Here is a 22,527-nt window from a genome sequence, read left to right as displayed (position 1 = left end):
TACTGACCCGATATGAAATGGTAAAAGCCTATGAAATGGTAAAGGCCTATCTAAGATAAAAGCATAAGAAAGGGGTTTGGAACAGACATGCAATCATAGGTAACACGCCTTGGACAAGCATGACCGTGACATACTCCCCTACTCAATGTTTGTCAACCGACTTAAACAAGCAAGACTGAGACATCTGTCATGCGGTTATAAGCAACATGCTTTGGACAAGCATGACCGTGACATCCTCTCTGTCAACCGACTAAGACAAGCAAGACTGAACATCTGTCATACAGCCATAAGCAACCAAATAGTCTAAAAAATTTAGATATCATTTGGGTCTTCAACTATCAAAATGTTAATTATGGTCGGGTCAACTTTTCAATTTATTTCATTCATAAAACAAACTTTTAGAGCGAACAAAAGTATAAAATTCAATAGAGGATTGACACTTTCAAGACCATCTCTAACCCAAAACTATAAGAACTATATCAGATCAAAACTTACAAAATTATTGAAAGAATTAAACTCAAATCACACTGCCAAATAGGTAATTTTACTCCAATCACAAGGACAAATAGGTAATTTTAGTAGTAAGTAATGATTCTATGTGGCACAACCCTTAAAGTCAACCATTGGGAGGGTACTCAATAGGAAATTTAATCAAAGATAATTTAAAAAATAATATATAGTTTTAGAAGCAATAATGAGCATTTGGATGACTCACTTTTTGTCTTATAATATTATCTCTCTTTATTTGTTAGGTAGCCATCAATCATATTTGCAAAGATATTATAAAAATTTATTTTTTAAAAACAAATAGTTACAAATATAGCATTTTGTTAAACCTCATTAAATTAAATAAATGAATTATTTTTTATAATAAAAAAAAAAAAAATGGAGGCATGTGCATTTAAAATGAAGAAAATGATATATGCCTAACACATATTGACATAAAAGATAAGGTAATGAATGCCAATAGAACTGCCGACAAATTAGGATACATTTGAAGCCCTTCTCCTATTTCAAATTTGCATTCCACCTACACTCCTTTTTGCTCCTTTTATTTCCTGACCTCGACACGTTTCCGTGCAAAAATTTAGTCATCATATTCTCAAGATCACTCTCATTGGAATGTGGTCTCGATTCATTCATGTACACTTCTCTTACTTGAGTATAACAAATAAATTCTTGAACTTTTCATTCTGTGTCCAATATGTCACTGAACACAATGAAGTCTAAAATTATAGTATGAACTTGGACGTTCATAAATGAATGAATGCTCATCTTGTTCTTCATACAAATTTCATAGCAAATTTTTCATTTTAGATGATTTTTCTCACCTTATTTGAGATCGAAACAGAAAATGAAGCAAGAACGAAAATTAAAAATTCTCACAAAGTCAAAAACTAGAGCGTATCTCGTATCTCGATATCGCCTCATATTGATCCCTGCATCTTACATTGACCCATTGAGTATAAATGCAAAATCTGTCAAAGGGAAGAAATTTAGGAACTGTTTGGAAAATGGGTTCTTGGATTTTTGCATTACAAATTTCCCAAACTCCTAAATTTTGCAACTTTTTTTTAAAAAAGAAAAAAAAAATTGTATTTTTAATAACAAATTGGTCCCTTTTTTTGTTGGGTGTTCTCTTTTTGCTCTCTTTTCCCTTTGCTCACTGTAAGCCTCTCTCTCTCTCCCTTCTGGGTTTTGGTTTCTGAAAAAGATTAAAAAAAAAAGACCCATAAAAGAGTTAGAGAGAGAGAGGTCTGTGAGCCCTCCGCCGTCATGATGGGATCTTTAGTGGTGGCGGAATACAAGGTGTCCTTTCTTGGTACTTGTGATTCCGCTCTTTCTTTCCATCTGAATATACCTAATTTTTTCTTCTTCTGCTCTTAATTTTACGCTTTCCTTTTCCTCTTTGCTCTTCTGTGTTCACGAATTGTATATATGTTCTTCTTTTCTTTTCCTTTTCCTTTTTGGCAGGTTTAAAGATGTTCGTCTTTTGGTGGTAATGTGGAGGCTTCAACACTTCCGCCATGGCTACTGATTCTTCCTTTGATGGTACCCTTTTCATCCTTTTTCCTCCAGATTTTGTTTTCTCTTCCATATCTTTCATTTCAATTCTTCTGGCTTCTGGGTTTTCGTTTTGCTATCTCTCTGGGTTTGGTGGTACCGATGGCTTTCTTTTTTAGGCTTTCTAAGGGTCGGATGGTTGTCTTTTGCATTAGAGTTATACCACAAGGACAATTTCTTGTGTCTGTGAGGCTAGATTTGACCCATGTTTTGGTTTTAGTGGCTTTTTAGTTCATTGTTCTTACTTTTTATACCCAGAACTTCCTTGTTATCTATCTTTAAAGTTCATCGAATTAGAGAAAGTGTATGCTATTTCATATAAGAAAACCATCAATATCTGATAATAGCATAGGCGTTTTGGGAGATCTAATTGAGTCAAATTAGAATCATACAGAATCTGTAGTGACTTAGAATGGTTAAGCAACAAGAGATTTGAAGTTCTATTTTTTTGATCCTATGCATAAAAGTTTGTGTTCATTTTGCCTCTAAATCTGGCTGTTCTTTGTTTCTTGCCTGTTTTCTTTGGTGTAATTAAGTGTTAGTCAATTTGTTTTCGTATGATGCTCGTTTTATTTGCTGGATAGTGATATGTATATCGGTTATACTACGTTCTAGGTGCTATTTTCGACTCGCCGAAATGTAGTAAGTTGAGTATGCAAGAGAAGAGAGAACTTGTTTATGAAATTTCGAGGTCACACGGTGCGTGTGAGAAACTGCAGTCATGGAGTCGTCAAGACATTCTACAAGTCCTGTGTGCAGAGATGGGGAAAGAAAGGAAATATACAGGCTTGACGAAGCAGAAAATAATAGAGCATCTTTTGAGACTCGTATCCGAAAACAAGTCATCGGTGCCTGAGGTTTCGAAAAACGTTGAGCCACAGTCTCCTGCAAGTGGCCATAAAACTACCAAAAGGCAGAGGAAATCCGATCATCTAGTTCCTACAAGTGACTTTCCGAGCACTAGTTCTCATAATGATTCGGGTCATACGGTGAGCTGCAAGAACTTGGCTTGTCGAGCAACTCTAAATCCAGAAGATACGTTTTGTAGAAGGTGTTCTTGCTGCATCTGTCGTCAGTATGACGATAACAAGGATCCTAGCTTGTGGATAAGTTGCAGTGCGGAGCCTCCGTTTCAAGGTGACTCGTGCAACATGTCGTGTCATCTCGAATGTGCTTTAAAAGATGAAAGATCGGGCATTTTGAAAGCCGGACAAAGCAGGGGAATTGATGGGAGCTTCTACTGTGTGTCTTGTGGGAAACTAAACGATTTGCTTGGGTAATAATCTATTTTGGTTCCAAAGGTCCTTCAATTGTGAGACCTTATATGTAACTTTCCTGTTATGTTCATTCTTCAGGTGCTGCAGAAAGCAACTAGTTCATGCAAAAGAAACACGAAGGGTCGACATACTGTGTTATCGTGTCTCTTTGAGCCAAAAGCTTCTCCATGGAACTGAAAAGTATAAAGTGCTTTATCAGATTGTTGATGAATCAGTGAAGAAGCTTGAAGCTGAAGTGGGACCAATAGCTGGTGCACCAGTAAAGATGGGTCGAGGTATCGTAAACAGGCTTTTATCGGGACCCGACGTTCAAAAACTCTGTGCTTCTGCTATTGAGATACTCGACTCGATGCTCTCCAGCAAATCCTTACATATTGTGCCTAATCCTGACATTCAAGGTAAGATTATATTAAGCAGATCCTTTAATAGCTTGTCTAGGAATCCTGTGATTTAGTTAGCTAGCTTTGCAGATGCAAGTTTTGTTCCGACAAACATGGTTCGTTTCGAAGATGTTCGGTCGACATCCCTCACTCTGGTTTTGAGTTGTGAATATGGATCATCCTCTGAGAACCGGGTTGGATTCACGTTATGGCACCGTAAGGCGGATGATGCAGATTATCCAACAGAACCAACATATATTCTACAACAACCGAAGGCGAGGTGTGTCGTGATGGGACTATCACCTGCTACTGAATATCATTTCAAAATTGTTTTGTTTGAAGGGACAAGGGAGTTGAGGGAGTTTGAAGTTCAATTCTCAACAATTAGGGAGGTAGAAGAGAACCCAGGTTGTTTAGAAATTGAGAGAAGCCAAAGCCATGCAACCAACTGTAGCGACCTTTCGAATCCTTCTTCGGTTGAAGACGAAACTACCGACATTCTTCCCTATAGTGATCGAACCGATAACGTAGGAAAGAACTCGACCGCCCATTCAAAGGGCATGGAAATGCATTCCTCTGCTATTTTATCCACTGATGCTTTTAACCTCAGTGACAATGGTGAAGAAGGAACAGCAGCAGGAACAGTACCTGTGCTGGATGAGGCAAATGCTGCTGGTATTGTATGTTTGATTCCCAACTCTGTCGGATCAAAGCTCGAGAACAGGCATGGACCATCTGCGCCGAAACTCAACGCCAATAATCAATTAGGCGCTCTTGTTCGGTCTGGAATGGAGCGCCAGCCGTTCGTTGGCTGTTCTGAAGATGGCTTGCCTATTACACCCTGCAAGCTTGAAGTGCTAAAGGACAGTCTTGGTAGGGGTGAGAGACTGGAATCCAACTGCAAGGACATTGACAACAGGACTCGAAAAGGTGGGGAACCTCAAGATGGTGGCACGTCGAAGATGCGAACTGGGGAAAGACAGGACGATAAATGTACTGAAAATGGTCTTTCGGATCGGGATTTTGAACACTATGTGAAGGTTATTAGATGGTTAGAGTGCGAAGGACATATCGAAAAAAATTTCAGACAGAAGTTTCTTACTTGGTACAGCTTGAGAGCATCCCAACAAGAAGTGAAGATTGTGAAAGTGTTTGTGGATACCTTCATTGAAGATCCAGCATCTCTTGCAGAACAACTTGTAGATACTTTCTCGGAATGCATATCGAGCAAAAAACCGACGACGACACCGCCTGGGTTCTGCATGAAGCTGTGGCACTGATTTCTGGTATGAAGTTCAATCTGAAACTGTTGAAAAGTATGATGGTAGCAATTCTTTGGACATGAAGAAGGTATTAGCTATGACCATGTAAATATTGGTATTTTTCATTTTACTATATAGTCTGTTGGATTTGGTTAATAATGTGACAGGATCAGCATTGTTTGATTTCAAAGTCTGGCGTTTCTTTTTGGTACAAAACTGACTTATTTGATCACCATGGGTTGGATTGGCCGAATCATTAGTGGCCATTTACATAGAAATCATGGATTTATGTATGATTCTTTGTTAGAAACCATGGGTCACATTTTATCAAACAAGATGTGCGTGTTTTGATTGGTACGTATACTATTATTGAGCTAAAAAAAAATGGATAAAAAAAAATGGATAGAGCAACTAAATTATCTTAGAAGAGCTCTCATATTAACCACTTCCATTCCTCTCATTAGACCATCTGTAACACTCATAGTAAGACCATGTATGGTGGCTAACGCCTGCCCAATGACAGAGCAATTGACAACCGAAGCCCCGGTAAACGGCCGCCATAACTATAATGGTCCTCAGGTAACAAAATTCATTGTCGGGTAAGTTTTGACCCACCCGAATGGCATAACGATTTGGGTACTATCTAAGAAAGACTCAGTGAAATAGACATGTCTGTGAAGATGCTTACTACCTGCACCTAGACAGAAAGATCCTATGAAGCTTCACTGTTTCCTAGGATCGACTTTGGGCCTTTCCTGTAGAGAGCGAAAAAGACCCCCTTCCAAGGGACCCGGGCCATCAGTGATATATCACTCTAGAAGAGCTAGAATTCTAAAAAGAATGAAATAGAAATGGGACTCATTCGATTAAATTAAAAAGTGGAAACAATAGAGATTAATTTGAAATATATATAGATGAAGTTATAGGGAAGCTTACCTGGTTGAAAATAAAAGGTTAAAGAATGGAAGCAGAGAAGAGAGGAAAAATGAAGGGTAGAACACAGGCAACCAAAGACAGCAAAATATATATAATAAATAAGATAAGCAGCAGAGTGTTACTTGTACAGAAAAGAGAAGGGGTGGGGGGGTTTGCATGGATGCCTTTTTCCTTCTTCCTTCAGTGGCTGAAGGAACTGAACCAGCAGTGGTTGCCTGTGTATTTCAGATCTTGGTTGTTCCAATCCTGGGCAGAAAGTTATTACAGACAGACATGGACTCACTCCCTCTTTGCTTCTTCCAATTCCAAATCCAAATCCTACTACTATAGAATCTGAATCATTAGAGACCAAAATATTCTTATGATACTAAGAATATGCACTTATATATAGATACCTATCCCTCTATCAACATAATCTAACCCCTAATATGGAAGAAAACATTCTTGCTAAAACTCACACCCAACGCAAGAATCGGTATTGGCATCACTCGTTTCAAACTGAATTTTAAAGTTTTATTCTGAGTCAGAACAGTTCCATACAAGAATAATATGATGCTCTTTTGGAACAAACATATCTAATACAGAGAGTCCTGACCAGACCAGACCAGACCAGAGCAACAACATTTCTCCCAACACATCAATCAATCTCTCACCATAATCTTGCAATCCATGGCTCTCTTTCTCTCTCTCTCTCTCAACTGTTCTTTGTTTCTTCCCTCTTCAAATCAGATGAGAGAACTGGCCAATGATAGTTCATGAAGCTCACTTAGCATCCACTCCTCTCCAGTTTGACCTCCCAGGACTATTGCCCTCGTTCCCCCTACGACACACGTGCTGTGTCCCCATGCGAACCTTGGAGGCCGTCCAGGTACTTTCAATATCCTCCATGTTGGTTTCTCTTCTGTTGGATCAAGGAGGTAAAGCTGTGACGCAGAGTGAAGACCCGCCACTGAGCCACCAAATATCAGTATTCTGCCACCAGGGAGACTCACAGCGACATGGTCCAGTCTAGGCGGAGGTGCTACCCCTCCTGGGTTTCCAGCACCCGGCACTCCGCTTCCAGCTACACATCTCCAACATGGCTCCTCCTCACTTAAATCCATTGTAAAGACATCACTTGATCGAAACCGTAACGGTCCACTTTTTGCTAAACCTCCAAACATCAAAATCTTCCGGCCACCATATACAGATAATGTGTGCCCCAACCGAGAGGGAGGAGTCCAAGTTACAGGTATCTCCCTCCAAATGGGTTTCTCCATTGAGAGATCGAGCAGAAAAGTATCACTCAGAAGTACTCCAGAATCTGCACAACCACCAGAGACTATCAACTTGGTGCCGTCAAGAGTGCAGGAGCTATGCCATGATCTTGGAAGCGGAGGAGCCAATCCAGATATTTCACGCCAGGTTGGAGGATTCGCATCCAAATCCAACACGAAAACGTCATTAAGCAAGCCCTGTCTACCACAACCGCCAAAGACGACTAAATGAGAACCATTTACACAAGAAAGAGTATGACCCCATCTACCAGGAGGTGGAGAACTAACTTGAACATGCTGCCACTCTGGTTTACTAGAATTTAAATCCAGTACAAAGGTATCATTCATCGGTTGCATATTAACACCCTCCCCACCAAATAATACAACTCTATTACCAACTGCACAAGCACTGAAGTTGCAACGTGAGGGTTCGACAGATCCCCCTACGGTTAGCTTCCTCCAGGCAGCATCTTCGAGAGTTGTCAATTCTCTGGCTAACCGGCCCCAGCCAAGAGTTTTTGCACCAGGTACAGTCTCTAGTACACGTGTTGTTTCACTACCCCAGGCATTTTGGCAGACCATTCTCCAGAGATCCTCGTTCTTCGTCAGCTCATAAAACCGCCTACAAACAGATCCTACTGACGCTATATCTCTGGGCGTCAACCGTGAGAGTATTTTCAACGATATCACCTCATCACTCAATTGGAGAATACCACATACACCACGACAAATATTTCGGTCCCCAACAGATGTAAAGCGAAAAGATGAAAGGCCAGAACGGAACTTATCAGACGATTTTGCTAACTCCTTCGTTGTAGAACTGGTCACAGGTCCCAAATCAATATCGGCTTCAGTGAAGAACTGGATACCAATAACATGGGTTACTGTTTCATCATCTCCATAGATAGGTGTTAACCTCAATTTATTCATCAATGGGGTACCATCTTTCCTAAAGTTCAACAATTCGCCTTGAAATTCAGTGCCATCCTCTAGACATCTTCTAATTTCTGAAACCACTGAAGAGTCAACCAGTGGGTGCCTTCTTTTTGCAAATGGACCTCTACATTGCAAGAACCGACTGCAAGAACATCCCAACTGTGTTAGTAAGCAAGTATCACGTATTAAGTATATATGAATAGAAAGATCAACATGGAGTGTAACGATAGGCTAGGGTAATCCTGCGCTGGCAGATAGAGAGAGCATACACATGCATTAGAAAACCGAAGCATCATAACATTAGTGAAATCATATAATTCTAATCATATTAGGTCGGGCATTAGGCGTCCAAGTGTTCTGAAATCTTACATACAGAATCGAGATCTTTGAAAGTTCATAGAGAAAAAACTCTACATAAGTTATATGTAGATACATCAGATCAAATCGTCAAGTATACTGAAAAATAATGTTACTTATACAAAGCAGGCCATAATTCAGTTAGTGACAATACTGTTAAAAAAACTCATCCTCAGTTATTAGTTTCTACTGTAAGATGTCCATTTAGTACAGTATCAAAAACTAAGTAGAAATATAACTAATGTATCCTTCTAGCAACGGAAGGTATCGGTCACTCAAACCAAAGGTTGAACTTGTGTTGCTCATGATTGATCGCCCCTAAAAACATACGGCTAGAAAACAACACTGGTTATACTCAGGTGTATGGAAATGTTGCAGTTCGTATATATGTAAAGTTTGAATAGTTTACTAAACATATTATAACTTCTTCCATTTTTCCCCCCATAAAACCTCTTAGGAGTAGTTGCCCTCACCAAGAAGGAAGTTGCAGCTGGTGACCGTAAGAGGTCCTTGGGTTTGGGATAAATGGGGTGCTCTCAAGATTGAAGCATAGATAAAGTGGGCATGCATGACCCACTAATCAAAGAACTAAGCTACAAATTTAGACTCCTTGAACCCAAATAAATAATAAATTCATGTGTTAATACCATGAATTTTTCAACTCCAAATATTGGAAGGTTAAACTCCTGAAAATTGATTATTGATTTATATTGATGGCCAGTTGGACTCTTGAGTTGGAGGAAATGAGAAATGTAAGCGTTGCTTTTCGAGCTGGATTTCCCTTTAAATGATAAACGACTTTACACTACGAAGATAATATTCAAGGAAACAACCTTCCAAAAAGAGGAAAACAAACAACAAAAAACCAAACAAATAAAATCACCTAAAAAGAATCTAAAAGCACACCATAGAAAGCCCACGAGCTAACCAAAACAACCTCCAATCTAACAAAATAAAACGAAGTGAATAATTACATTAAACATCACTTTCTTTGGCCATTAGAAGCTTTGGTGAAANCCACGAGCTAACCAAAACAACCAAAAGAAGAACAAAGAAACTCCTTCCACACAACCAAGAACATTTAAATAAATGAATAAACAAAAGTACCAGAGAATGGCAGAAACATTGGAACCTTCCAGCCGTTTTGGAATTGTAATTGTCATAGTTGCCCTTGCAATTGATAGGAACAAGAGTGATGGCAGCTTGATGAAAGTAATCTGGAAAATTGAGTTTTTCAAAATGATAGGGATAAAAGGCCTTGGAGTGACCATTTTGCTCAGATCCAGATATATTCTTGAAAACGAAGCCAGATCCAGATATATTCCTCGTTGAAAAGAGAGATCAAACAACCTTTAATGAAGTCTTCTAGAAGACCAGTACTAAAATCTTCAATAAGGGTTTCTTCATCAAAAGACATGTAACTACTAACACTTCCATTGGAAAATTCCTCATCATCCGAAAGATCATTCCCTAAAGTGGAAGTCTTATTATTAGAACAAAAGATAAAGACATGCCTCCCACAATATTCTTTAAGATAGACTTGAACCTGTTTAGGGACCTTCCACTATAAACAACAGGAGGGTCCTTCGACAAAGGCCACGTGGAAATCAGAGAACATAAGGGGGAGAGAAGGCTGCATCAGCCAAGAATTCCCTTTATTTAATTAAGGCCACTATATTAAAAGAGGAAACTTTATAAGAAGACTGCTCATCTTTCCAAACTTTCTTAGCTCAAAGGACATCTCAAACAATGGTGAAAATTTGACCTTGAAGAGGGAGAATCAAAAGTAAAGATTTGAACCATCACTTTTCTAAGAAACAGGAGGGGGTCTTTTTCTTTATGATGTTTGTCATACGAAGTCTATGTTTCCAGAAAAGGTGTACTCTACCAACAAATCTAAGACAATCCATCTTTTTTATCTGTATCCATAAGAAACCCTCTCCCATTATTGGGATGCATTGTTAAAATGTTGTCCTACAGGCGTATGCCTAAGGATTCTCCAAGAGTTAGAGGAGCCCCTTTAGAGATTTGATACTAGAGAAGAAAAGCTTACAAGATAAAGCGACAGTCAATGAACAAATTATTTGTTGCCTTAGAATGGGTGCACCCTCCCCAAAGAATTGTGAAATTACCCTTCCTTTTTTTAATAAAGTGAATGAAGAGTAACAACAAAAATCCTATTTTTAGCTTGATTATCCAAAGAGACAAAGGGTTCCAATCAAGGCCTCTTTTGCGGTCGCATCCAAAGTTCTTTCTTTTCACCATCCACCAATTAAAAAAAGAAGGTTGATTTTCCTGGGTGACTGTTCTTGTCATGATGTACTCATTTTATAGCACCAGCAACCGAAGTCGAGCATACATAAAACGATTTTCATTCGTGAATAGTCAGGAGGAAAGAATGGGCAGCCAACCACTTAAACATAGAGTTCCACCCATTCTCCACATAAATGAAAAGGGTGGTCCATCCACGTATTTTTTAAAATGAGAATGATAAAATTTCCTAGATGGGGAAGATTGAAGAAGTGATCCCTCTCTCTCTCTCTCTCTCTCTCTCTCTCTCTTTTTCCTTACAGGAAACAAAAACATTCCCTATGAAGAGGTATTTACAAGAAGCTTGTGCATTGTGGAGCGAGAGTAGTTAAGTTGTAATTACAAAAAGGATGTTTTATCTTCCTCCAAGATAAAGCTAAGAAAATGATAGAATCTACAAAAGTTGGTGTGTTATGCTTCTTTACATTGAAGATACGACCATTCCGCTCAAGCCAACAATTCCAGAAGAATGCCCTCATGAAATTCAACCAAAGTGTCTTCTTCTCATCTTTGAAAGGATGTCCCATCAAAACACTAGAAAGAGAAAATGTCACCTGGGCGAACCAAATCCCAGTCCATAGATGATAAGTTAAAGCTCCAAAATTCATTGGAAAAGTTATTTCTAGATCCACCATATACAGAGGGCAGCTTGAGGGAGAGATGTACAGCCAAGGGGATTTCCTTTGAAGAACATCGTGGATGTTGATACTCGACAAACTAGGTTCCCAAATAAAGAATTTTATCCCTATTTTGGATAAGAACCTCCCCATATATGTTTGTAGAGAAACTCTCAAATTTTTGTAACCCAACCGACCCAATTTCCCTTGTAAGGGATTTGGTTTAGGAAGAGCCCATCTTTTTCTAAAAAACCAGCAGCATTCATCCACATTTACAGAAGTGATCTTATTTTCCATTTTCTTGAAACAAGAAAACAAGTTCTTCAGTGTTACAACCTAATAACAGACCCAAAAGACACCACCGCTAAAACCACCCAGATAAACGATCCAAGTAACTTAAAAAAACCACCCCAGTTAGAATTGATTGTAAAGGCACACTATAATTTCTAATCACTTCTAAGGAAACGCACAAATATACATAAGCTAACTCAAGTACTTCTCGCAACCTCCCGTTTGCCCATTGAAAATTATGGTGGTTTCTTTCCTTCCAAATACACCTCCAAACAAATTTCAAGGTCTTCGTACAAAGTTTCTCTGTTTTCCTCTTGAAAAGGTCACTAAAAACAGATTTTGAAAATTCCATGATGATTCAAATATTATTAAACAAGAGCACTAATCCTCCATAAACTCTAACTATGAGACAAGAAGATCAAACAAATACTTCTTTTTGGGCTCAAACCTTCAAGCCTTCACAAGCTCCAAAGTGAAGACAAAATCTTGATGGGTCCGAAGCCAACATGGGGTGTTTCCTTTAAAGCTGATAAGTATTTTGATCCCGAAGACAAGCTGATCAAACAAAGACTTCTTTTTGGGGCACTTTCTGTTTCAAGTTTTCTCGAAGAAATCTTCAGCAAAACAACTTTTCGACTATCTCAAATGATAAAACAAGATTTACTGGAAAAGACACCGGAAATATGAATATTTCAAGTCCTCACATCTCTTCCAACCACAATGGTTAATCTAAAGTAGCTTTACAAGATCAAAAAAACTCCTTAAATTGAATTTCCTCCATCTTTCTCCAAGTCAGAATATCCCAACTCGTCAAAATCATCCCAACAATCAAATGCACATTCCCCAGACAGTTGTATAAAGATTTGGAAATTTTAGAGCAAATGGTTGAAAATAATCTAAATATCCTGATTGTCAAATTTGATTCACTTCCCATTTCCAAATTTGATTCAAGAGTGTTCTAAGACTATGTTTTTCTTTTTATCATGGAAATATCCACCAAAAACTTATGTGCTTCATCCTTTTTTTCTCCCTAGTTAACCACTCCTCCATTGGCCTATATATACTAGTGATCACATTATGCCAAACTTTGTCAGTTTCTCTGAAATATCACTACTTCATTTGCCATAAAATTTCACACCTTTTCAAATGTCCAATTCGAAATTTGCCACCTTACCATGCCAAAGGAAGTTTCTTATATTTCTTTCCACATTTACTACCACTCTGTTTGGTATAGGAAACATTGGCATGAAAAGGGTTGGTAATATAGCTAGTACAAGTTGATAAATAGCTGAACTACCTTCAAAATGACATTACTTCGTCCATTTACCCAATTTATGCATAACTTTCTCCACCAACAGCTTCCAAAGATCAATCTACTTTTTACTTGTTAAACATTAACAAAAAAATCACAACCTGTCATATTTTATGCTTTCTCGAGATCAATTTTTGTTGGCTTGCCCCTTTTCTCTTCTTTTCTTACACAAAAGAGTAGAAAATGGCATACAGAAAGACGGCCCATTGGATTCAAACCAAACTAGCTATACAAGAAAGGGTTTCAATCCAAAAGAATAAGCCGAAGCAAATAATTACAACCATCTCCTGTTCTTCTTCTTCTTCTTCTTCTTTTTTTTTTTTTTTTGGAAACTAAACCATCTTTCCCCCTTTCGATAATCTTTTTTTCTTTTTTTTTTTCTAGTAAGAAACCAAGTTACATTGAGGAAGATGAAAGGATTTGTATCATTATTTCATTTTCCACAAGTAAAGTATCAATTATTTGTCTCCCCTCTCTAGAAGCAACAAGAAAGGACAACACTGTAGAATCCAGCACACCAACTAACCTTTTAACAAATACATTTGTTACTTATTAGGGGTAGCAAATTATAGACCAAGCCCTTATTAATAATGAGGATATTGAGGACTATAGAACTCCCAAACAAAAGAGGGTCACTTTAAGACTTCAAGAAGGCACAGGATCACATGAATAGAAACTTCCATGACAAAATTTAGCGAAGAGAGACTTCAGGTGTAAATGAAGATGGCAGATTTGGAGTTGCAGCAAAACAGTTACGTACTTCATTCTCATTAATGGTAAGCCACCATAGCATTTGAGCCTTGAGAGGTCTTATACATGGTGATCCTCCTCCTTTTCACTCTATGCTCACAATGGATATTCTTAGTAGACTTATTTCTCAAGGTCGATGACAATATTCTTGAAAGTTCTGCGATTGGAAAGGATAAAGATCATCTCATTTTTAGTTCACTGATGAAACCATCTTTTTCTACTAATTCAAGGAAAGGTTGTTCCTCAATTTGAATCACATTAGAGCAATCATCAAGACTATGTCTGGGCTTAAGATTAACAAAGACAAGTGTTAGATTTTGGTTTGAATGGTGACCCTCGGAAGGTGGATGGATGGGCTACTCTTGCGGTGCAAGGTTGGCTCATTCCCTTCTTTCTATTTGTGGCCTTCATCTTGGCTAAAACCCAAGAAGTTTCTCTTTTTGGATCCAGTAGTGGATAAGGTTCATAGAGAGTAGCCTCGTGGGAGAAAAGCTACTTTCAGAAAGAGGTAGGATGACTTTTATTTGTTCATTCTTGAGTTGTATCTCAGTATACATTTTTTCCATGTTTAGATTCCCTAGTACTGTTAGTAAAACTTATGAAAAGATCACAAAGGATTTTGGGGTGGAGAGGATCGAAGAGGGGAAGGGACTTGTCTTATGCAATGAGAGGTGGTCACAAAGCCAATGGACTTAGGGGGATAGAATTAGGGAATGTAAGGGCACGAACCGAGACCTTGTTGGCTAAATAATTGCAGTGCTTCCCCTTGAATCTAAGACCTTATGGTACAGAATTATCACAAGCAAATATAGTCCTCACCCTTTTGGGCGAATGTCCATAGGGCTAAATGCACTTCCAAAAATCCTTGATGAGCTCCCCTTCTTTTCTCAATTTGTTCAATTTTTTGTGGGTGATGGGAGGGATACTTATTTTTGGTAGGATAAGTGGTTGGAGGATAGACCTCTTTACCCTATGTATGAGAAATTGGGTGGCAGATGGGCTCTCTCATTTTGATTGGGGTTTTGTCATCTATCTTTTGATAAGAAACCAAGACATTATGGCTCTTTTATCCTTGATTGAGGAGTCAGAGATTAGTTGAGGGCGAAGGGATATTCATCTTCAGAGTCCAAATCTCTTATAATTCCCTCTTTTGGCGTACAGTGAACCACTCTCCCTCAAATGTGTCTTTCTTTACTTTATAGTGGAAGGTGAAATTTCCCAAGAAGGTTACGTTTTTCACATAACAGGCCATTCACGAAAAAAGTTCGACATCTTGGATCGATTAATGAGAAAGTTGCCCAGTAGGCTCACTTTGATGCATTCTTTGTTGGAAGCAAACAAAGAACTTATCATAATTTTAGAGTTATGACTTTGTTGGAGCGGTTTGGAGTTGTTTGTTTCAAGCATTCAACTTTCGGTTTGCTAGACATGTGGATTGCAAAGAGATGGTCAAGGAGCTCCTTCTCCATCAACCCTTAAGGGAAGCGGGGCCTATAAGGATGAATAATAGGAAGGGACTAGAGTGATGTTGTAATCAACCTTTTAAGTCTATTTTACTTGACTGGAGCCTATTTATTTAGTTTTGCTCCCTTTTTGTGCGCTTGGTTTCTTGTACGCCTTTGTATACTTTCATTTGTTCTAAATGAAAGTTCGATTATTCATTAAAAAAACATGATCTTGCATATACTAAGAACCAAACTGATTGCTGAAAAAATTCCTTACTTCTTTTTTAACCATAGCTAATGAAGTCTCTTTATGGGGGAATTCAAAATACCATTCACCGGGAAATCCTTTAACACCTCCATGACCTCATCCTTGAGAAAGAACCAAAATTTTGTGAACAATGTCGTCTTTCAAGTCAAAACCATCTTGACCCATGCTTTTGTATAAACTCTTCAAAGCTAATAAAACATCACCTCCTTCAAAGGGTGTTTCGAGCCAAATACTTCCATTCTAGAAGATTGGCTACCAACACACCACTTCCCAAATAAATCCGCGAGATTACTAGAAAAAGCCATAAGTTCATACTAACCTATGAAAACTAGCTGAATTGTCATCTCACTAAATCAAACCAACCTTTTTTTCTCTCTTTTTTTGTAGAAATCTTACTCCCTCTTTGCGACTTAACTCCACAAATTCCTATTTGAGAATAATTTCTTCTCCTTGTCCTCAACCAAAAACCTAACCAAGAAGTATTCACCAAATTGATGAACCCTAGACTCCTTGAAACTCAGTAACCAATCATTGAGACTCTTTTTACAATCTATTATTACAATTACATTATGACTTCGTAACTTGTTGTCCTTTGCCTAGATTTCGGGTTTTACTGCTTTTTATACAATCCATCTATAAAGTACTTTCCAGTAAAAAATCTCCACCAACTTCAAATATTGAAGATACCAAACTAAGCATGAAAAATAAAGTCCATCCTTCAGAGAGCAATACACACCTAGATCTTCAAAATACCTAAAACCTTGCTTCTCGGAATCATAAGAATCCTAAGAGTTCCATCTTTTACAGCCTCAAAAGAAGACTAAATACCTCCCCTTCATAGCATGACAAGAAAAATTATAACAATAAGCCTAATCCTCATTCCAAGAATATTGTCATAGTACAAAATCCTGAGGTTGGTGCTTCCTTCCTCAAAAGCAACGCACATCTTCTAAATTTTGCAAATAGAAAAGCTTTAGCATCAAAAGATTTCTATAGTATGCTTCTAACTATCCATGCAAACCTTTTGAATTTCTTTGGGATTTGGTTTGCTGTATAATCGGGCGTAAGAAGTAGCGATTACTAGATAAGAAAAACACTTTGACAGCGCCAATATTCCACAACCTCCATCAAGACAATAGGGAAAAAGGAAACCTAGACGAGATTTCTTAGCTGAAATGAGAATAATAGAATCTAAGAACAAAGAGGTCATTCTTGTATGCCACATAAAATAGAAAATGATGGTACAACAACTTGATAAAAATTGCAGAATATGGATGTTAAGGAGCAGAATGGTTTCTAAGAAACCGGCACTAATTTCATTGCTCCCTTTCAGAGACAATCACTTCACGGTTTGGGAACAAAATATCCATCGTTGTAAGGAAGCCTTTTATTTATGATATGCCTTCTTGTAAAGGAGTGTTCATTTACATAAGCACAAGATTACTCATCTACCCTATCAAAGTATCCCATCCTTTGAAGATTCGTCTCATATTGAGACGTTCATTTCCGTAGGCACAAGACTACTCGTCTACCCTATCGGAGTATCCCATCCTTTGAAGATTCATCTCATATTGAGAAAAGAGACCCATTATGGAGACTTGTATGAGTAGAATTCTTCAAACGTTAACTGATTACAAAAACTCACAACGAAGCTAAATTGTCCCAAGAAATGAAATGCAAGGATGTCGATCATACCTTCCAGAGAACACACTACGGTTTCCAGCAACCTACCCATCAGCTATATACACAGACCAAGAACTTGCCAATCCATCCAACATTAGGCTAACTGACAAATTAAAGAATAACTAGGCCCAAGACTTCCTATTCGCCCAAGAAACCACAACACATAACCATCAAAAACAAATGCCAGCCCGTCTCTAACCAACCGAAATAACCCCACCCCAACAAAAGGAAGAGAAAATACGCATTCAACAGCTAAATAAGGTCCAGAATTATAACATAAATAGCAGTGAATCAATATAATACGACTATTTTACAAATAAACTGACCAATTGCGACCAAGCACTTCCTCCGCCCGATAGCCAGAAACCATTTCGAAGACGGTGTTGACATAGATGATGGGATGGTCAGGTTCAAGAGAATCGGTGACGACGAACCCACATGGCGCAGTTTGGAACAAGTTCTCCACAGGAAAAGGAAGAGGCCCACCATCGTTGAGTAAGAAGCCCTCGTCCTCCTCGTCTCCGCTCAGATCCGAATTGCTGTCCCACTCCATTTTCCTCGCTTCCAAAACCCAAATATTCTCTTCAACCCATTTACAGATATCCAATTAGGAAGAAAACCCAGAAAAGAATCCGGCGATCGGAGGCCAAAAAATAGGGTTTTAGCACAAAAACGAACAATTAAGACGGTGGCAACACTCGACAACCGAAATTGAAGAAGGTTGGGACGGTTCACACAGGAAAAGATAACGAGTGGTTGAAAGGGTTCGGCAATTTAGCTAAAAGTTTAGCTCTTCGATAGAAAGAGATAGAAAGAGATAGAGAGAGAGAGAGAGAGAAAGAAAGAGATTTTTGGTTTGACGGGGTTAATAAAAACTTGGTTTGGTTTCGTGTTCGCTCTTCACCGCCCTCTGATGAAGAGAAGTCAGGGATGGAGAGGCTACTACTGGGTGGTTGAGGCTTCTGGAAAGGAATAGCCTTTTTGCCGCTTTTACGAAATGAGGATTTTACTGTGGCTAAGGCTGGTGGATCGAGGCTTGGCTTGGTTCGATCGGGCTTACATGGAGCTTTAGGTCTACGCTAAGTCTTGTTCAGGAAAAAGGGCATCTCATTTCCACCGCTGTTTTTATCTTCTACCATTTTTTTTCTTCCTTTCATTTCCCCACACTGCTTGCTCCACTGCCAGTTCCCTCACATGTGGGGTAATTGATAGAAATGGTTCAAACATCGCATCTCCTTACTATTTTTGGTGTTTCTTTGTGTGAATATACATGCTTGCCCTCTTTTCAAATTTTTTATTTACACTACCCTAACCAATTCGTAAATTAACATCAACCTAATTTGACGTTGAATATATTAATTTTGAAGTCCGGGTTCATATTTATTGAACTAAAAAAAGTTAATAAGTGAAAATTAAAATCTACGAGATTTTTAATGTTCTGACAAATTAAGGCATATCGAGAGGTGAATTGCTAAAAAAAAATTGGTGGGGTTTTGTTTCTAAAGTTGTCACTCTCTTTGGCTAAAGTGTATCTATAGCATGTTTTTTATATGGTACTCAGGTCCTACACGAGTATTGTTGGGTTGCATACATAATATCTATTATTGTTGATTTTTCAAGAGAAAATATCGAAGTTTTTAAGAGAAAATGGGAAAGTTATTGACCATTCTCCTTATAAATACATCATTATAACCTCATATGAGGCAATTAAAGTCTCAACTTCTTCGTTATACATAACTTTCTCCGTCTCTTACTTTGACACGTGAGTCTTTTATCTCCCTTTTTGCAGGTCACCTCTCTTCCAAACTACGTGCTGCAAGTTTTCTCTTGCTAAATTTAGACATCGACAAATATGATAAAGTTATAAAATATTATCTAGATTTTGCATTATCATTGAATTAGAAAGTAAATTTTAAGAACGATGTAATTTAACCGTACTGCAAAAGTGAGATTTTGACTATTACGAATTCGTAAAAGGGAATTTGCTTTATACTATTAAGGCAGTATAAGATGATGACAATAAATAGCCATGTGCACATAAATGGTTTTTTGGAGTTGAAGCCTCTAAGTGCAATATCCTTACTTACACAACATGTAAAAGGGATAAAAAGAATACAAAAATAGACATCTTCAACGAGGTTGTGAAACTGAAAGGACAAGTTGGACTTCATCAATGTCTACAGCCCAACTCCAAGGCCCATTCTGGCCCAAACTCCAAGGCCCACTTAACCTTTAGCCCATTTCAAATGACAAACCCCTCCCATTTATGAATGAGCTGCTAAGGTGTTTGATGTTTTGCAATGGCTATTAAATATTTACAAGTACTTCTCTATAAATGAACAAAGAAATAAACAAGCAGGAATACCTCCCAGAGAGATCAAGAACTCATCATCTCCCTTACATGGGAAGCAAGTCTTTGCGTGGAATGATAATTGAACGAATCGTCGATGTTCTTGATCCCGAACACGAAATCCATAGCTTCTTGATATTTTCTTGCTTTACAATAACCGTCCACGACGACCTTGTACGTAACTTCATTGGGTTTGCAGTTGTTCTGAATCATGTAGCTAATGACTTCATCTACCTCTGCAAACATTCCACGTCCTGCATACCCCGACACGAAAGTGTTGTACGTAAATATGCAAGGATGAATCCCTCGAGTTGTCATCTCGGACATAGTTCTTATTGCTTCTTGTATGAGTCCTTGTCTGCAGAAGCCTTTAATTACGGTGTTGTATGAAATGAGATCGGGTTTTAAGCCAGATTTTATAAGTCCCTTGAGGATTTCTTCTGCTTTCCAGCATTCTCCTCTTCTGGCATACATATTCATTAAGCTATTGTAGGTGACGAGATCCGGTTGCAGTCCACCTTCACGAATCAAGTGAAACGTCTCGTGGGCTCGTTCATACATGTTGTTTTTAGCAAAAATCGATAGCATTGAGTTGAATATAACCATGTCGGGCTTGTATCCATTCTTCATCAGCTCCTCAAATGCCCTTTCCATTCCTGCAACTGCTCTGCACTTGATGTTTGAAAGAATGAGTGTTCTTAAAAGAACCCAGCTGGGGAAGATCTGACCATCATAGATATCTTTCTCAATCCTCTTTAATCCTTTCACATTCCCCCCTTTTGCATAGCAATGGAGCATCAATGAGTATGAGGTTTCATTAGGTTTGAATCCCTTGTTCTTCATATCCAGGAACACAGATTCCGCTGCTTTCCAATCCCCTCGTCGAGCCAAAGCGTTCAGAAGCGCGTTATAAGTCATAATACATGGTGTAAATCCAGCTTTAATCATCTCATCGTACATCTCTGCTGCATCGATCTTCGACCCACAACGGCCATACGTGCTAATCAAAGTGTTAAACGTGTCTCTGCCGGGTTCAAAACCACAGTTTTTCATCTCCCTAAGAACACGGTTCACAAACTTGTGATTCCCCTTATCACCACACATGGCAAGCATCGTGTTCCATGTTATTCGGTTTGGTGAACATCCATTCGTTCTCATATCAACGAGTATCTTTATCATTTCCTCCGACTGCAACTTCTTTCCCAGAAGTGCAAGAATAGAATTATACGTGCAAACATTAGGAACACATCCTGATTTCTTCATCTGGTTAAACAGTTCTAATGCCTTCACCTCCTTCCCTGCGCTACCATAGGCATTTATGAGAGTTGTATAAGTCACAGCATCTGGCGTCACACCTTTGCGCGTCATTGTGTCGATTACATCAGCTCCTTCCTCGTAGAATCCAGCCCGAACGTAAGCTGCTACGAGCTCATTGTAGGTAATAGAGTCCGGGGTGCAATAATTATCCTCCATTTCTTTCAAGATGTTTAAAGCCTCTGAATACATCCCAGCTTTTCCAAATACTTGAAGTAAAGCATTGTAGGTGACAGTTCCTGGCTCATAGCCACTTGATTTCAACCCAAACAAGAAATCTTTTGCTTCATTCATCAAACCCTCTCTTCCACAAGCAGATATCACAGTGCTACAGGTGAACTCATCAAATTGCAAACCTACACTCCTCATTTCATCCAACAAACCTAAAATTTTATCCCAAGAACGACCCATTTTCCCATAAACATCAAGCATCACATTGTATGCAACCAAACTTGGAGAAAGGCCACAGTCCTTCATTCTATCAAACATGGCAATGGCTTGCTTATACTCGCCATTTCGAGAATAAGCGTGAAGAATGGTGGTGCAAGAGCGAACATCAAGCGAGTATTTGTCAATGGGTATTTCGTCGAACAGCTTGAGTGCAGTTGAATATTTCGATTCTCTTCCAAGAATCCTTATCATAAGTTCAACAGCTTTATTATCTAGTTTCACATTTCCAGAAACAGAGTTCGACACAAACCATTCAAACAACAAAATAGCCCTCTCGCTATGCCCCGAAAGGTCTAGCGCTTTCAAGAGACTGACCAAATCAATTTCAAGCAACTCAAACTTGACAGAATCAAAATAAGCATTCAAGCTATCAAAAGGCTGTTCAGCGATTGAATTAAGCAAGCACATACCCTTTTTGGAGAGAAATTGAAGAGGCCCAGCTCGAATCTTCTCGTCATTGTACACAATTTCCGGAGCTGAATTCAAGACGGGTTTCTTCAACTGAGGCCCTTTGCTCCGTTTCTTAGTTGAATCCACTGAAATTTGAAGAGAAGGCAAATGAGCAACATTCTTTTGCGCAACCTTTACATGTTTGAGCTTGTGGAGAGTGTCATTAGGAGGCAGAGACAATTGAAGAAGATGCTGAAGAAGGGTATCGATCGGAAACGAGGAAGAGGGCGGCGATGGAGGAGGAGGAGGAGGATTCGTTGAATTAAACTTCAAAGATTGATTTGGTGGAATGGGTCTGTTCACTGGAAGTGGGCATCTGTTGGGGAAGAAAGCGCCTTCCATTCTCACACTAAATATGTAACTCGAGGTTCGAGGTTCGAGCTTCTCGGTTAAATAAAAATGGCGGAATTGAGCTCGATTGTTGACGGAGGAGACGGATAAGGAAACTAATTCCACTGAGTGAAAGACTTAGCCGGTGCATTGGGCTTAAGTTCACAGGAAGTGTGAGGGAGAAGAGGGGCCATTGCTCTCTAATTTTGAATCACACTATAGCCGTACTAGCCTAATTTTAGCTCTTACAACTATACCATTTGTAATAATCACCTATCACCACGAGTAAATATTATCCTATTAGAGAAATTTAGGACACTATATCCGTACTAGCCTAATTTTAGCCTATGATACCATAGCTTTTCCGCTTCTTCTAGCCTATGATACCATAGCTTTTCCGCTTCTTCTTTAAAACGGGTCTAAAAAAACCTTAAAACATATTATTTATAATATATTAATTTTTTTTAATAAATTGAATTAATAAAAATA

At 38.6% G+C, this 22,527-nt stretch overlaps 3 protein-coding genes across 4 annotated transcripts; 1 reads left to right on the top strand and 2 right to left on the bottom strand.

The window, feature by feature from the left end:
- Positions 1 to 1,635: 1,635 nt before the first annotated feature.
- LOC111805504 (VIN3-like protein 2) lies at positions 1,636 to 5,261 on the top strand. 2 transcript variants are annotated; one of them, XM_023690608.1, is made up of 5 exons: positions 1,636 to 1,809; positions 1,975 to 2,052; positions 2,680 to 3,340; positions 3,420 to 3,739; positions 3,812 to 5,261. In XM_023690608.1, exons 2-5 carry the CDS (start codon positions 2,028 to 2,030, stop codon positions 4,999 to 5,001), a joined length of 2,196 nt encoding a protein of 731 aa, XP_023546376.1. In that variant the 5' UTR covers positions 1,636 to 1,809; positions 1,975 to 2,027; the 3' UTR covers positions 5,002 to 5,261. The 2 variants fall into 2 exon arrangements, with proteins under 2 accessions (XP_023546376.1, XP_023546375.1); XM_023690607.1 differs by having other exon boundaries at positions 1,636 to 1,822.
- A 732-nt stretch (positions 5,262 to 5,993) lies between these two features.
- LOC111806100 (adagio protein 1-like) lies at positions 5,994 to 18,308 on the bottom strand. Its single transcript, XM_023691456.1, has 2 exons — positions 17,471 to 18,308; positions 5,994 to 8,253 (listed from the first exon to the last, which is right to left on the bottom strand). The coding sequence occupies exons 1-2, from the start codon at positions 17,695 to 17,697 to the stop codon at positions 6,645 to 6,647; spliced, it is 1,836 nt and encodes a 611-aa protein (XP_023547224.1). The 5' UTR covers positions 17,698 to 18,308; the 3' UTR covers positions 5,994 to 6,644.
- An 881-nt stretch (positions 18,309 to 19,189) lies between these two features.
- On the bottom strand, positions 19,190 to 22,211 carry LOC111806099 (pentatricopeptide repeat-containing protein At2g18940, chloroplastic-like). The gene has a single exon (XM_023691455.1). It carries the CDS (start codon positions 22,048 to 22,050, stop codon positions 19,522 to 19,524), a length of 2,529 nt encoding a protein of 842 aa, XP_023547223.1. The 5' UTR covers positions 22,051 to 22,211; the 3' UTR covers positions 19,190 to 19,521.
- Positions 22,212 to 22,527: the final 316 nt, after the last annotated feature.

This window comes from Cucurbita pepo, chromosome LG11 (genome assembly GCF_002806865.2).
Source record: "Cucurbita pepo subsp. pepo cultivar mu-cu-16 chromosome LG11, ASM280686v2, whole genome shotgun sequence".
NCBI lineage: Eukaryota > Viridiplantae > Streptophyta > Magnoliopsida > Cucurbitales > Cucurbitaceae > Cucurbita > Cucurbita pepo.
The sequence above is the reverse complement of the archived record's forward strand: the minus strand, read 5'-3'. Positions and strand labels throughout refer to the sequence as shown.

What these genes read in the sequence shown, in the direction of transcription:
- LOC111805504 (XM_023690608.1), top strand. Translation starts at nt 2,028, where the DNA reads ATGGCTACTGATTCTTCCTTTGATG. An exon ending in TACTGATTCTTCCTTTGATG is followed by an intron (nt 2,053 to 2,679) that starts GTACCCTTTTCA and finishes ACTACGTTCTAG; the next exon opens with GTGCTATTTTCGACTCGCCG. An exon ending in AAACTAAACGATTTGCTTGG is followed by an intron (nt 3,341 to 3,419) that starts GTAATAATCTAT and finishes TTCATTCTTCAG; the next exon opens with GTGCTGCAGAAAGCAACTAG.
- LOC111806100 (XM_023691456.1), bottom strand. Translation starts at nt 17,697, where the DNA reads ATGGAGTGGGACAGCAATTCGGATCTGAGCGGAGACGAGGAGGACGAG. An exon ending in GAAGTGCTTGGTCGCAATTG is followed by an intron (nt 8,254 to 17,470) that starts GTCAGTTTATTT and finishes ATGTTCTTGCAG; the next exon opens with TCGGTTCTTGCAATGTAGAG.
- LOC111806099 (XM_023691455.1), bottom strand. Translation starts at nt 22,050, where the DNA reads ATGGAAGGCGCTTTCTTCCCCAACAGATGCCCACTTCCAGTGAACAGA.